Consider the following 16,986-nt stretch of genomic DNA (forward strand, 5'->3'; position numbering starts at 1 on the left):
TGATGTGACAGAGAGAGAGAGAGAGAAAAACTGGAAGCAGTGGTATGTTAAGTGCAGTTCATGTCTCTTCCACCACTGTAAGATATATTATTTAACACATCTGTGGAGGTTAAAACTCCATCTGTGTGTGTGTGTGTGTGTGTGTGTGTGTGTGTGTGTTTGTGGGTAGGTAGGTGGATAATCTTGCACATTTCTGAAAGACTTGCATTTTAGGCCATTTGCATGATAAGGACATTTTTCAGACGAACAGACGAACTGTGTGAGTATGTGCGTGTGTGTGCTGGTTTGGACTTAGACAGATTAGACATGTGAACGAAGGGCTCTTTTCTTTTTTACTTATTTTGATAAAGTTGCTGCAGATTTGATTGTTTCAATTCTTGTGTTTCCATCTTTTACACGTTTGCTAATGTAAATTTGTCTTACTATTAGTTTTCATTTTAATAAAAACTTTAACTGCTGCAGTAAATATTGTGAATCATATAACGAAAGCCCTAGACAAGAGTCAGAACCCTTTAGCCTTAATTATTGATTTGTTCAAAGCCTATGACATAGCAGATCAAGTCTTGCTAACGCTGAAGGTGATTAACAGACCTCTGGTTTAAAAATGATCTCAGATTGGTCTCAATGTGTAAAAGTGAATTGGCTCAGTTTGTGCTGGATCACTGTATTTAACCTTGGCGTGCCCCATGGTTCTATCCTGGGTCTGCTTTATTTTCTGTTCACATTAATGATTTAGAAGTGAATGCGCATGAGATTTATACTCGTTGTTATGCAGATGATGCCATTGTTGTAGTTAATCTGAGCAGGACTTAACTGGTTAAATTAATGAATAAGTAAATAAAATAATGCATCCATGCCAGTAAAAGAAGATTGCTAATAAGGTTCTTAATGTGAGTCATGTTCATGCATATCAGTGCATGATTGTATGCTTGCCAACTTGTGTGAATTCACATGCATTTGTGTGTGTGTCTTTGAGGCTGTGTATGCAGATTTATCCACACAGACTTACATCCTCTTGAGCTTCTTGTAGGAAGAAAAGGCTCCTGCTGGGACACTTTTAATCAAGTTCTGCTCCAAGCGACTGAGGGAGAGAGAAAGAGAGAAAGAAGGGAGGGGGTGAGATTAGATGATCTTAAACAATCCCTTTAAATTAATTAGAAAAGCACATTACCCCTAAAACATACAATGAGAACATTTTAATACAATTTCAACATAAGATTTCGATGTTGGATTTCAACAAGGACAGAGAGGTCATTGGTTATTATGAAGTCCTGTTTACCCCACAGTCTAAGTCAAGCACAAGGGTACAGAAAGCTCAAAAGGTGTTTGTTCCAATCAGAATCTACTAAATATTTCTGCAGGCTGGTCAGTGCTTTGCAGCAGGGGCCGGTCAAGGTCAGTCAGTGTGAAATGTTGGAGTTGTATTTTGCAGCTCAGCAGTAATGGAAGCTGAAATGTGACCAACATGAGAATCAGAGTGACCAAAACCTGGACTGCTGAGGCACAGTTTCTGTTTGCTAAGTAAGACTCTGGCCAAAGTGTTCAAGAGGTAACGTGACGTATAAATGTGTCCAGTGGTTTGATCCATCAAACGTTACGTCTCACCCACAGTGAAATACAGGTTTCAGTGCACAATTTACACGTGAGTCAATTAGTTTAACTGTAACAGCAGTACATTAACAATTTTCATTTCATATAATCCTTTGATGGAGCCACAATATATTCTTTAGATGCAGTCAGACTGTATTCATGAACACAGTAGGGTCTTCAACTTTTTTCAGGCTAAGGGCCAAAGGGAAGTTATCAAATCTCTTTCTCTGGAAGACTGCACACTCATTACACCACACTGGCAGTATTCTATCCATTATCATGTGGGGAGCCATCAGAACTATAGGCGCAAAAGCCTACGTTTGGGGAAATGTACTGTAGTTTAGTTTCTGCTCTCCTGATGATCTAGGCTACACATTAATCTATATAAGTGATCTATTCTTGAAAAGGAGGAAAGGAGAGGAGGCAGAGGAAGCGATGTGAATAAAATACATAGGCGTGTAGCACCAAATTACAGAAAATGAAAGGAAGAAAAGAACAGGATAAAAGAGAAATCATAGAAGGGGAGAGAGAAACTAGGACAACAATGGAGAAATCAGAGGAGTGGAGAAGTGTGGACAACAGGGGAGAAGAGAGGAAAAATCAAGAGGAGAGGAGGAGGAGGATGCGGTGAGGTCCCAAGGCCAGCCACAGGGTCAGCTGTCAGAATGATAAATGGGAACTAATCCACCTTCTTCTTCCTCTCCTCCTCCTCTTCAGAGCCCACCCTGTCCTGCTCTTGACCTCCACTCTCAATCCCTCTCTTTTCCCTACTGTCTGTCTGTCTGTCTGTCTGTCTATCTATCTTGTCTTTAATCACTGTTTGTCACAGCTTAATACCGCCGATAAATTATAAATGGACCCAAAGCCAAATATTGATCACATTTGCAGGGATTCAATTTAGTGACTGCCACCTTGTAACTGTGTTTTTAAAATGAAACGTGGTCCTGCTTTTGAATGCAACACACACACCATACAGGTGGCTGTGTCTTTGCTCATGTCGATTTCTAAATTCCCACACCTCACGCCCCTGGCAAGCGACAACACCTTATTTCTATACGAGGGGTCAAAATAAATCAGGGATGTACAGATATTGACGGAGACAATCTGTACACACAACAATTCACACATTATTTCTGGGGGCTTTAAAACAAGGTTGAGTCAAAGACACTTAGAGGCTCAATATCAAAGGATGTATTAAAGGGAAGACGTTTTAAGAGGCAATATGAAAAATCTATAAGGTGAGGCGGCGATTGATCGGCAACTGAAACAGGAGATGGGTTTGGCAGGTGAGCATTTTCACAATGGGCTGAGTGCGCACTCACACACACACAAACTGTCAATGTCCTAATGAAGTTAAACGCCTTGAGACAAACCTGTTTTGCTAAATTGCTTTATGAATGTATTTGACTTGGAGGAACAGATTAACACACAAACACACGCTTGCATGCTGTATACATAGACACACATGCACACACACACACACACGCGCACACACACATTTGGCAGTGATCCTTGCCACCAGCATTCAGATGACTTTGTTCCTATTGTAGGACTGACAATGCATCATTCTGTTATGCTCTATTGTTTCTGGCTGCCGCAACAGCATTTATTAATGGTTCAAATGCTAATGCTGTGTGTGTTTTTTTGTTTGTGAGCTTGTGTGTCCAAGAATTAATCAGTAATGTTTTGGTGCCTGTGGCTCAATCACAATGCATCTTCATGTGTATGTGTGTGTGTGTGTGTGTGTGTGTGTGTGTGTGTGTTTGTGTGTACCTGTAATTTGTGCCCAAGTACATACTTTGTTTGCGCATACAAAACTGGTGTGTCTGCATATATGCGAGAGCATTGGTGTGTATGTGGGTGTGAATCTATTACTTATGCTGGGGAGGTATAGAAGTATTGGCGTAGCACTGCGGGGGAGAAATTGCTCCCTTACTCAGAGAGCAATCAACCAGCTGTCCTCTGTACAAACAAACAGGGTACAACGATCAATACGGATATCAAACACGTCCCACTGTGGTGGTGGGGGGGGGGGGGGGGGTTTAAATGTGAGTAAGAGACAGAAAGGAGGAGGGAGAGAGAAGAAGAGGCAAAGTGTATGAGTGTGTAAAAGAATAGAGTTTTGCTGCAATCTCAAACACAGTGTGCCAGAGATCGGGTTAGATGTTAGGTCTGGTTCATGTTGAATCAAAGCGTCTAAAGATCACAGTGAAACTGAGTGCGTTGTGTGTATGTGAGCAAAACTGTGTGTGAGTGTGTGTTTGGATCGTAAATTTACTTTTCATTCGAACTCTGGATTCCGAACAGTTTTGAAGTGGCTATTTTTAATCTTATAAAATGTCTCCTTCAGAAGACTAGAATCAAATCTCTACAACGTGTGCATATAACCAGTATAAGAGTTAAAGATGTTGTGTTCACTGAAGGGAAATGTTCCTGTGATATTGTTGCACAGAAGGAAATAATGTACAAGGCAGGGAATTTCAATCTGGGTCAATATTGTAAATGTGGCCAGAATGCAGTTTTAAATAAGGAATCACATAATGAACATACTGATATGTTGTGCAAAAATACAGTGTAGGGATATTTTGAAATAAACACATTTAAAGAAAACACAATAAATGATGCTCCCCAGAATGTTCCCCATGAAAAAGTCAGTTGGTACCACACCTGTCACACGTAGCATTTAGGTAAAAATAAAGCAGTCTTACATCTCCACGATGCTCTCAGGGAGGTTGGCTGGTATCTCAGTGAGGCCTTTACGACGACAGTCCACTATGTTGTTGTTACAGCTGCAGCTGGGTGGACACACGGCAACCTGAGGAAGGCAAGTCCTCGGCTCCGTCTGTGCTGGACCTGTAGACAGCAATATACAGATGTAATATATGTATAGAATATATATATATATATATATATATATATAGATAGATAGAGATAAACTTCAACTTGTTTGAATATGAGATTGCTTTTGTTGGTTTACTGCCAAATGGAGGATGATCGAAAAATTATTTCATCCCTGCAGCTACAGTTATTACTCATGTTACAATTTCTGCAATCATATTTTAGCTTCTGTTTTATTATTAATTCTTTATGGTGTTTTTGTATATTTTATCCCAGTTTCTCTCAATGAGATGAGAGTCAGCTTCAGGGTGTTTCAGTGTCCCATGGTGGTCTCTGTATAGTATTTTTGGTATGAAACGGGCAGAAATTGCAAAATTAACTGACTATCAGCACTAAATATCATCTGGCCACGGTACGTACACAAAAATATTGCTTGATATGAGTCGGAAGATGGAAGGGTAAGGACATGGGGAGAGAGAACGGAGCGTGAAATAGTAAAGGAGGAAGAAAGAAAAGAAGGGAAGAGGGAGGGATAAAAGAAAGAAAGAACAAGAGAAAACAGGGTGTTATTGACTCAAAAGGGATGGGAATGGAGAAAAGAGCAGTAAGAGGAGGTCTGCCGTGGAGCATGTAGGGAGAAAAGACAAGGCTAAAGGCTAATAAAGAGAGCACAGCCTGACAGTCTATTAAAACAGGAGCTGAATCAGAGGCCTATAAACAGTGCCTATACTATCTGCAGCTGATAACGATACCGCTTTTATCCTGGCCTTTTAGCTGATTATGCGCTCTACATGGTGTAATTCTCTCAGTGCTATAAACTCAATGCTGAGCTGTCTGTAGATGATAACAATGTTGCCTCTAATAATGGCCTGGTCATTACATTCCATGTTTTGTAGACCTCTACGTCAAAGAGTGACCGTCGACGGCACTAAAGTCAGTCGGGGACTTCCACTTGAATCCAATCTGTATGTGTTGTATATTGGTGCTGCTGAATAGTTCTCAGTCAAACATTACTTTAAAAGCTCGATGTCACTCTTAAAGTACTATCGTGTGTCGATTTCATGTAGCTGCAACGGAGCGAAAAACAGGCTGCTTTTCTCCAAAAAGATGTTTATGGGTTTTATTCCAGAGACAATTTAAAACAAATGCTGGGTGAAACTAAAGGCATGGCATATTCATGGCATATTTGACTCTTGAAGAAGGAGTCCCATCATCACTTTGCATGCCACAATAAGCACTAGAATGGTGCTTCAGTGTGTCCTTCAGCCACACTCTTTGAAATTTCAATGGCTTGTCGTGTGGATGTGTGCTGATGTTGAGCTCACCGTTGCAGACAAAATCCTTCTTCTGCACATCTGGGACGTTGAGGCCTCTCATGTGGGCGGGGGCCATGCACTGGGTGAAGGGAGCCAAGCCCCGCCTGGCTCTGAGCCAATCAGAGAGCCAGGACAGGTGACAGTCACAGTGGAGACTGTTGGAGTGCAGACGCCTGAGACAGATGGAGAAATAAATGAGTCAGAGTGAGTGAAATTAACTCAATGAATTCTTTACCATCCTATCTGAAGTGGGCACTTTCTAGCAAAAGTCTCTCAAAACATCTGTGAAGCACATCAGCTCAGTAAGAGCAAATGTATTTGAGTCGGCATTCAAATAGGTTTTATTTTTCACACGGCTTACATCCTTGGCCAGGATCATGAGGCTGTTTCTGAGGTGAAACACACACACACAAACACACAGAGTAATATCCTCAACTCTCATTTCCCCAAGGTCCGTGACAATAACTCCCTTTACAGGGAGGACTCATACGGCATAATCACAATCCATTCAGAAAGACAGACCCAAACAGACAGAGAAGAGAGACAGAGACAAAGGTGGGAAAGAATAAGAATACAATTCTGGACAAAGAGACTGAAGGAAAGATCCAGGCTTGAACAGAGTGGACACAAAAAATATATATAAAAAAAAAGAAATCCGGCAAGAGGAGACAAAATCGAGCAAATAAATAAACTTAGAAAGGTCCTTTCATGTCTTTGGTGTATTTTTGGTCATTTTGCCTTGATATAATAGTGGCTAGCTAGGAGAGTAATGTTGTGATTGTATGGGATGTGTCTCAGATTCCTGAGCCTGTAGACACCACACATGAACATATTTTAAAGAGTCAGTTCATCAAAATGACAAAAATGCATTTGTTTCATATGCCTCTGGTGTTATTTAGCCATAAATTAAGTTTTGGTAGTATGCACCTATGTTTTTAGATATTTATACTAGAGTACGAGAGCAAACTTAAATTTGAAGAACTCAACGGCAACCTTGATACTAAAAGCCGTTTCACATTTCACTTGTAGCATTAATTAAATGGTACAACTCAATATAGAAAGCATCAGGAGACGTTTCACAGAGCTGAGACTCTCTACAGGCTTCACTGGCTGGATTTGACACCTTAAAAAAAAAGAAAGCGCGAGATGAGGAGAAGGAGGGCGGATGAACAGTAGAGTGTCTTGTCAGCGTATTACATGCCAGCCGGGATATCTAGCCTTTCAGAAGACAGGCCTCCCTTTGTAATAAAGCAGAGGACAAATCCTGTTATGGAACAGAGATGGGCTCATTGATGCTAGCAGCGGGGGCAGTGGGTTTTAATACCGCTCTCCCATTATAAATCCAGTTTATAGTCAAACCCCCGCATGGAGATAGCCACGTCCCGGCCCACCCCCGGCTCAGCCTTAATTACTGACAAGTAGGATTAAAACACAGGGGAGAATGGAGAGAGGCGGGGGTATGGAGAAAGTGCTGTGCTTGTGTGTGTGTGTGTGTGTGTGGACTAGCTGTAAGTCAGTGATAGCGTTTGTTGGGCTTATTTGTGTCTAAGGACATTGTGCATGGTGTTTCTGTGAATATGTGTGTGTGTGTGTGTCTGTCTTAGTGTGTGTGTTTAATATTAGTATTTGCTCCACCGGACACATCTCCAGTACAGTGAAATAGACACACAAACACACACAGGGGAGAAGCAGTGGGATTTCTAATCTTTTCGTTGGTTCAAGTTTCTGAATGAGAGACACCATGAGGTGATATCATTGCTGCTAATAGAATAGACAGATACTGCAGAAAACAAGAGCAAAGGGAGGAAGAGCAAGACAGAGAGGTAGATAAATGGATACAGAGTTCAATAAAATGAACTGAATATATGCAAAAGCAGCACATATTAAAGTGGCAGGAGAGGTAAGCCAATTAATTTACAAAGAAGTTTCTACACACACACAAACACAAACTTATGCAAACAGACACACACTTCTCAAACGTCCCTGCTAATGAAATCGGGGACATCTCTAAACATTTGATTGAATGAGTCGTTTTTATAAAAGCAGCAAATTGAATACTGAGATCTGAGGGTGGCAAAAAAAAAGAAAGGACACAAAATGTAAAACTGAGGAGGAAGCAAAAAAGAGGAGGAGGTCGGGGATGAAGAGGTTGGCAGAAGGGGCAAAGATGAAGGGAGAGGACAGATGTATAAAGGAGATGGGGAAGTGGGAGGAAAATAAGGAAGAAAAACAAGAGAAAAAAAATTCAAATGGGATGCACACATAACACAAGGACGAGGAGAGACAAAGGGAAGAGGAAGAACGAGGGAATCAGAGGTGACACTCACTCAGTTTTGACAGAAAACAGAAGCACACAAGGGCTTCTGATTAAAAGATACTGGATATTGGTAACTCTGTACTCAATTTGCTGGCAACTGCGTAGCTATGCCGCGGCCAGAATCCAATTTTCAAAGGCTGATCTGGAGCCGTATTGCCACTCGAGTGCAGGAAATAAAGAAACCCTGCCATGTGATTGGCTGTTGAGGGATGCTGCCGTTCAAAAGTTGAACGGAGAGAATGGTCGTTAAAGACAAATGGATTTCTGCGATTGTTATCCTGCTTGTATTTAGAAATCCCCACTTTTTAAGTAGGGTCGAGTGACCACACAAGGGCCTATTAAATATGAGGATTTGGGGAGGAAATCCCATTCTCTGCATGCTGGTTTGGCAGAAATCAACCCCAGTGTGGCCAGCAGGAATTTAACCAATGGTCTGCCTCTCAGACAGTCCCACGGGATTATGGGTAGTCCCCCTTGAAATGTCGTGCCATTGCCTTGGCAACTCTCTCCCTCACACAACTAAATACAGAAAAAAAGACACATAAAATTGAAACCCCCCTTATTATCAATCAGAAAGAATGATTTGGCCTGGGGCTCATGTTGGATCATGACTGTGTGTGTGTGTTTCTCAGTGTCTGCGCTCACGTCAGTAACATCAGTGTAGGAGGCTTCTCCTAATTAATCAAAGCAGATTGAACTATAGAGCCTAAACAAGTCTTTCTTGTGGCATTAATGAGGTTACCATTTCTCAAGTGTCTTTGTGGTGCATGCAAATATTTGTCACTGTATCCATCTGTGTGTGTGTGTGTGTGTGTGTGTGTGTGTGTGTGTGTGTGTGTGTGTGTGTGTGTGTAAGTAACGGCCACATAATTATTCACAGGCATGAAACAATGGAAGAGTTGGTCTCTTATTATGGCATGATTAGATGATGGCACACAGACCCTGCTGCCAGGCTGTGTGTGTGAGTGTGTGTGTGTGTGTGTTTGTGGCGTTTGTGTATGAAAGTGATGTGCGTAGTTTTGTGTGTGCAGTGAATGTACTCGGTTTGCATGAAAGTAGGCACTAATACATCTCTGTGCATGTGTGTATGTGTTAATGTGCAACCGCAGAGTGCACGTGTGTGAGCGTCTGTGGTATATGCTAGCAGTTGCCTCTGAGTGTGTGTGTGTGATTGTGTGTTATACTCACAGTGTCCGCAGCTTGGGCATGTGGTTGAAGCTGGACAGGGGGATGAGGGTGATGTTGTTGTTGTTGAGGGTGCTGGATGGAGAAACAGAGAGAGAGAGCGGAAAGAGGGGGAGAAAAGAGAAAAACAGATTGTTAGAAAAATAAGACCCTGGTGCCACTTTTTGGTCTGGCGGTTTAAAACTCTGACGCAAGTTGAATTAAATTCTGTCCGGAACGCAGGTTCGAGTTCTTGTCACCTTATCCCTGACCTCGCCAATCTCCAACTTTGGGGATTTTTGTTTCAAAGTCATTCTTGAATAATACGTTTACAAGAACTCCTTGTCTACGGCAGCAGTTCACCCAAAAGGGGTCACACAATGAATGGGGAGGGATCCAGAGGTGGCTGATAGAAAAGCAAAGAATCTAAAACATATTATGGGACAACAAAACATGATATTAAGGCTTTTCTAAAATAGATTATAATACTGGACAGTTGAAGTGGAAGTTTCATAGTGATATCTATTCATAAAATGTTTAATCCTAATTACCCGTTTCTTTATACAATACAACAATACAAAAGCCTTTTCCTCAAAATGACTTTTCTCTCAGACTCTGAGCCAGAAACCTCCACTTACATACACCAAACCTTGCTGTCTTTAAGCCTGTCTGTATTCTGAAGCGTTTTACAGATCATATATTCTTAATAGCTTGATTTATAGAATATTTTATTCTAAAAATAATGCAGAAAATTGATTTTTTGACAATATTTTCAGATATTTGTAGTGATAAAAAAACAAAAACATTTCTGTTCTGGAAATGTATTTCCATATATAATTTGAGAAAACTGGGAAAAAACAAACAATTGCCTAAATGTAATTAATCAGCTAAGCAAATGTAATGGTGTTCTCTATTAGTCTATTTTACAATAGTCCCCTTAATTAAAGTAAAGCTGCTCTTTATCTGACTCGAGGGTCTCAGAATCGAGGGGTATACATGATGCAGAGCTTGTAAAACTCACAAAGACAAATATTTTAATCTGGGTCGTATAAATATAAATCACTTGATTTGAAATGAAATCATCAACAAACATCTCTGGTACTATTTCAAACATCATCAAAACTGCAAAACACTGCATTTGCGAATTCTGACCTTCTGTTCAGGGTTCCGCTTTTGTGCCAAGTCATCGCACGGAGTTTTAACTCATTATTTATTGATACGCAAACACACATATATGAACACACACCCATCCCCTTGATCTGTTCTTCTTCCATCTCTAACTCATAAGCAGGTCACTGCTATCTCTGACTATTAGCTCCCTCATAAACTACACTCTGCCTCATATGTAGTATCGACCCAAACTAGAATGAAAAACAAGGCGGACTGTCATTACGACCAAACACAATCCCACTCCGTGTGTGGAAGAAACTGAACACCTATTGATTCTCTGTGATTTCCATGTACAGAGATGGGGACAGAAATCAGAGCATTGAAAAGAAATGCAGAGAAGACAACCATTCCATCAAAGCCTTCCACAGGGGGCTCCGATTGCATTGGCAGACTCGTACAAGCCGGTAAAGCAGCATACACAAAACACTCGATGGGGGAAATTAGAACACAAGCAGGTCCCTCGTGACTGAAGTAGTGCAGTCCACATAAAAAAATGCAATACAGCAAAACGCAAGACTGTACAAAGACATACAGCTTACATTATGTGGTCACAATGCAGTGAATACTATGTGAAAAACAGAACAAATGCTTTAGTTATTATCCGTACAGGTACTGCAGGCTACATGAGGCTCAGTCTTTTTGGCTTTTAACTTGTGATCTTGGATGTTTTTACAAAAAGGAGCAGATTAGTTTGGTTGTCTTGCAACATTTTCATATCAATATCAAGAAATGATTTCTAGTGTTTGAAAGTGAAGCAAAGCATTGGGAGATAATGCAAATAAACTACATATCTTGTGCCAGATAAACGCAGAAAAAAACTATGTGGAAACACTTTTGCTGCAAATTACAATTTTAATTAAAATCCATTTCAGCCAAATCTTTGTATTATTGTTCTATTTTACAATCCAGGGATTTGTAAAATATATACTGCAGTATAATTTTTCTGGTGGCTTGTGGGAGCCAATATCAACACGAGCCAGTGCAACCATTTGCTTTGTTTTTGCCTAAGTTCCATGGATCATTAATTTCACTGGATAGAAAATAGGGCTAGTTTACTTTACATATCACCCGAAACCTTGTGTATTCAAAGAGTCATTGTTTCAGGACGAATAAAGACTGAGAGGTTATTTTTTTAAACGGAAACCCATTCATTTTTCACGTTTGACAATGTGTTTTTACTGCGTTCAGACAAGGACAAGGTCGGCTTTCTCTCTGAAAAATGGCCCAAATTCAAGATGAGAGGATTTCTTTTTCTTTTTTACAGCATCTGCAATATGTTTGTGCCTAAACACACAGTGTGGCCACGGTGAGGGTTTGGTTTTTGTCGACAAAAATCAAGGAAGGTTCTGTTTCTACGCACTGTCGTCACAACTGTTCATAAACAGCTCATTACCGGAGGCTTGCTGTGTTTTTACTAACACCCACTCAGCCTTAAAATAGACTGTTTTTGCTTCACTCTGTTGATGTTAAAACTTTTCTTTCTCTTTAATTCTCTCTCCTTCCGAATCTCTTTCTACGTTTCCCTCCCTGCCAGTATAGCCTCAGTGGCCTTGGTAGATGGATAAAGTTTCACACTCACTCTCACATACACACACACACACACACACACACACACACACACACACACACACACACATTAGCAGTGCTGCTATGGTCAGCCCTGTCAGGGGTGATTCCACCCAGTATATATAATTTAATTGTGAAATAACAATAATTTCCCACTGCAATTTCCCTGTCAGTTATTCCCCTGCTCACTCCATTCAACCCCGGTCTACATCTCTCTGCCTTAATAAAGCGGTGACCGGACTGACGTAAGCCAAGATAAACACTAAAAACATCATTTAGAAGTCCACAACTATGTTTTATATTTTGGCTGTTTCTTTTTTTCCAGCTTATTTTACACCACTTCTGGCCAAGGCTGCGCTCTAAAAAAAAAAGTGTAGATGCTCTTGGATTTGTAGTGGTCATAAAACAAATATGTGCCTTCTGACAAAGAGAGAAGTTGGTGCAAAAGGTCTAACGCTAAATATTGCAAAGATAGTATATGTTCACACTACAAGCATCAAAAGCAACACAAAGAGAACGCGTTGCCAGCTACATTGTCTTCGCGTCGCCGTTGAAGTGTATTTTTTGAGTTTGCTTCATATTCTAAAGCTGTATGGATCCACAGAGTTAATGATACAGGATGTATAGGTTAAATAAACTGGTTGAAGACACACTATGACATTATTGGATGTCATTCAGACTCTTTGTTCCGTGGGAGCTCTAAGGATATCTAAGACAAGATCATCAGTCAATGTCTCTAATGGGAATGCAGTATAGTGTCAACGTTCTTCTTCAAAAGTAATAGTTTGTCTTGAATCTATGCTTCATTTGAAGGTTTGTTTTTACACTCCTTCTTATATTCCTATATATTCCTATTCCTATTAAAATACAAAAGTCATCATATGTCTAGAGTCTAGGACAGATTTAGCCGCAAAGCCCACATTATACAGGAAGCGCGCTGCCCTGCAGATTAATTATTCGGGAAAAGACTGCTTGAGTAAAAAAAAAAAAAAAAATCACATTTTGTTTTTGCAGTCACAGTAAAAAAGAGCTCAAGGACTAGTCCAACAATGTTTGCGACACACAATGTTTCTATTACAAAATGCCCATTCAGCTCTATTTTCTTCTTTTTAATTTGAGATAGGCTGCAGTGACCGCTGCCGTGCTGCTGCAGGAAAGATCCATGTTTCCTGAATGTGTGTGTATGTGTGCGCATACATGCCCATACGTGTGTGTGTGCTACTAGTGTATTCTTGAGTCAGCATGTGCTGCACATGCTAAGGTGTCTGCATGTATGTGTGTGTGTGTGATTTCGATGTAGTGGTCTCTCTGCTGCAATAAATGGGCCTTTGCAGTCAGTGATGGAGGAGACTCTTTAGAGGCAACCCACCAGGGAGATGCTATCGCTTGTGTTTGTGCGTGCTTGTGTGTGTGTGAGCGTGTGAGCGGGAACGAGAGTGATGTTATCATATATGTCTTTGCTGCAGCCTACACACTGAGGTCAAAGCCTCACCTGTCAATCTTTCCTCTCTCTTACACACACAAACACACACACACACACATACACATGATTAGCTGGCTGTTTACAGCGGTCCAAATCATTTCACTCAATGTTTAAGATCCTGGATATTAAGCCTGGCATGAGAAATACTCCAACACAGCTTTTGACAACAAGATTATGATTAGTTTTGGTCAGTTTTGGACGTGTCAGTTTCTGCTCATTACATGCATACAATCTCTTTCCAAAATAAACCTCCACGTAGGTTTACTAACTTTTTAGGTTTGAAACTACTTGGTTAGTAATGTCGCAAAACCAAGTTAAAATATTTCAACGTTGGCTTCAACGAGTTTCTTTGACCCATCCAACCTCCAAATCCACCTGCCCTTTTGGACTTCTGCTGTTACTGTGTGTGTCTGAATGTGTGCGGGTCATAAAGTAAATTTCTATTTGTGTCTATTATGCTCAATCAGCCTTAACAGACACAGATCAATACACTGATCTGTAATGTCTGAATTACTACAGCCACTTTAACACAACAGAACAATGTAACTTTATGACTGTGATTACAACCAATATTGACTTCACGCTCAATGCGATTATTCTCTCTCGTAATCACTAACATTAGTTATGGTCTCGTGAAAAGGGTGCCAGTGAAAGAAACGTCCTGATGACTGAATTACCAAACACGATGTAAAACGCACCATAAAGCGTTCCAGTATCGAACGGTCATTTTAGTGTTTAGTACATCTATAGTAAATCACATTTCTGATTATCCTCACACTGCAAAAAGGTTCGTGCAACAGTGTGTCAGACAGTTGATGGTATTCCTTTTCAGGATTACTCGAAATGTGTGTAAATTATTTTCTCCTTGTGCGTGCATTTAAAAAAATGATCTGAATATTGAAAACTTAATTTACAAAATGCTGAGCTAGTTTCTGAAGATTGTTTCCCCAGCATTGCTAGCAAATAAAAAAGACCAGCTGTCAGAAGTGTTACTATCGAGGGTAATCTTTATTGCTTTCAGTGTAAAAAACAAACAAAAAACCCCCATAATATTAGACTATCCTTTTTCAAGCACTGATGTCTCATTTTAGATAGACCTCCTGGGTAAAACGCTTCTGGTGCACTCGGACCTACTCTGAAATCTCAAATCAATACTCCATTGTGGGAACGAGACCACAAACTGAAAGCACAACAAAGCAACTTCATGACCCTACTTACAGCTGTATTGTAGTTACGATTGATCAGACTGCCTCTAATAATTACAAACACTATATAGAAATCAATGATGTGACCAAACAAAGATTCCAGAAACACACATTGTTTTCATCAGGGTCTTTTTGACTGAATACTATAATGCTTCTGAAACAAATTGTCTCTGTTCAAACCTGGCGCTGCTTTACATGTGAACCGATGTTCCTGTAACATCTACAGTATGTGCTGGAAAGTGTGTCTTCGTTGATTTATTAAGGGACTCGACATCAGTAATGTCAGGTGAAGGCCATTAACAACCTAAATGGTTGGAAAACTGGCAGCTGGCCTGAGAACCATGAGGATTAAGGCTCGGATACATCGGCATTTAAAAAAAAAAAACTTTTGCAGCAAAATACATTTCAGTAACACAGCTCATTGCTATTGGTTGGATTTGCCTCCAGGGACAAAGGCAATCTGTGTGACTCTTTTACGTCAAGTTCAATTTTGGTAATTTGACGGACAAATTTGGGCCGATGACGAATTGCAAGCCATCTTTACACTGCCTTTGCTAAATGCACTTTTATAAAAAAATAAAAATAAAAAAAAAGTATAGAAAGAAATGCATTGAAAGGAAGTGATTGTACTTTTTACTGGTTATTATGTGGATTGTAAGTAACGTGCACAAGGGAAATTCAAGACCTCCACCTCCTGCATTCAATATATCATGTGTAAAGCCTACTTTAAATTAAACGCAAAGGTTATGCTATTATCACTGTTATCAGGTTAAATCAAGGTCACAAGCCTGTTTTCTAAATGTAATCTCTTCAGGATCGAAATTGCAATTCCAGTACTGTGACTGGAAAACATATTGATCAGAAAGATTGAAATGGGGCCAGCGGCAAACATGGTGGACAGGTTACCGCAGGTATAAATTGGATCACAGAGGAGCGGCGGCCATCTCTGACGTCAATATAGTAAATAAATACAGGCTTAGCTTAGCACAAAGAATGTACAGGGGATGATGGCGAAGTAACTTCATGAAGTCATGTCAAACCAGTGAGCCAACATACCTTTTGACAGAGCCAGGCTAGCTGTTTCCAGTGTTTGTGCTAAGCTAAGCTAACCAGCTGCTGACCAGTATCTTTACATTTACTGTACGGAGAGTGATAGCAATCTTCCCAGCGCTCTATTACAGATTGTTACTTCACTCTTTATGGTTCATCAGCCTCCAAATACGATTTTAAAACAGCAGTTTTTTCTAGAGTTATGTGGAATGTGTTACGCTCTTTTTTTTTTGCTTTGACATGAGCTTCAAACAGGAATTTATTTCTCTGAGAACTTTCCCACACAGACGCTGAAAAGGGGCCAACTATCAAAAGGCCAAAAAAGACTCTTTCAGAGTTGTGTGAAGAGCCCTCAGCATCGTCCCCGAGGCCTCATTGCAGCTTTAGGAGAGTAGGTAAAAGGGAAAAACAGACACTTCACTCATTCAATCACTCATTTATTTAACCCCCCAACCCCCCCGACAAGCACCATTTACTCGTTCACTGTGGAGAAAGAGAGCAGCTACGAGAGCCTGCAAATGTGTGTCATTCTGTCAGTCAAACAGGTCACATGATCATTTAACCTTCATTCTTCCTATACACCCCTTCACCACGAGAGAGACGGGGGAGGGGAGGTATCTGTCTATCGGTAGATCTTAAGGTAAATGTGTGTGTGTGTGTGTCTCAATGAGTCAGACATTATCATCAGACTCACAGATGCTGTGCTTCTGTAGAAGCAAGTGTGGGTGTGTGCATGCATTGTTGTGTGTGTTTATATATATGTCTGTGTGTGTGTATATGTGTGAGGATGCTGAAGCTATGAGACACAGAGAAAGAGCGGGATTTGCAAATGAATGCTCCTCCCCTTCATTCAGTGTGTGTCTCTTTTGATCAGGAGATTTCAGCTTGTAAGTTGAAGTGATTTGTGACCCTGTTGACTTTGACACAGAACTCTAAAGGTCCATGAGGTCCGCAAAGAGGATTTAAGGGTCTTTAGGTGTAAGAGTTAAGGGTTTTAGTACTTGAATTGTCTCATATTTGAACTTTCCCACGGGGTTTAATGCCTGCTTTGCTGCTTCACCCTGGCAGCCTGGTATTAAATCGAGGATACATAAGTGTTTTTGTGTGTGTGCGTGTGTGCAATTGTGTTGTTGCAAACATATATGTGTGTGTGTGTAAGCGAGTGTGAGTGCAAGAGCAAGCTAGTTTAATGAACTCTTGAGTGTGTGCACAACCAAAGTCGCGCAATTTACTCCTCTCATCTCTGAGAAAATTGACATTTCCAGAGTGTTGCTGTTGGTAACCACC

The 16,986-nt window shown here is 40.5% G+C and overlaps 1 protein-coding gene across 1 annotated transcript in view; it reads right to left on the reverse strand.

Annotated features, from left to right (window-relative positions):
* The window catches only part of slit3 (slit homolog 3), a gene marked incomplete at its 5' end in the record, with an annotated part of 229,173 nt that overhangs the window by 58,298 nt on the left and 153,889 nt on the right, over positions 1-16,986 (reverse strand). Inside the window, 4 exons of the mRNA XM_079168049.1 lie at positions 1,010-1,081; positions 4,299-4,443; positions 5,754-5,917; positions 9,250-9,321. Coding sequence (XP_079024175.1) covers positions 1,010-1,081; positions 4,299-4,443; positions 5,754-5,917; positions 9,250-9,321 — 453 coding nt within the window. The remainder of the gene's footprint in view (positions 1-1,009; positions 1,082-4,298; positions 4,444-5,753; positions 5,918-9,249; positions 9,322-16,986) is intronic.

The sequence above is a fragment of the Pholis gunnellus genome (assembly GCF_910591455.1).
Source record: "Pholis gunnellus genome assembly, chromosome: 10".
NCBI lineage: Eukaryota > Metazoa > Chordata > Actinopteri > Perciformes > Pholidae > Pholis > Pholis gunnellus.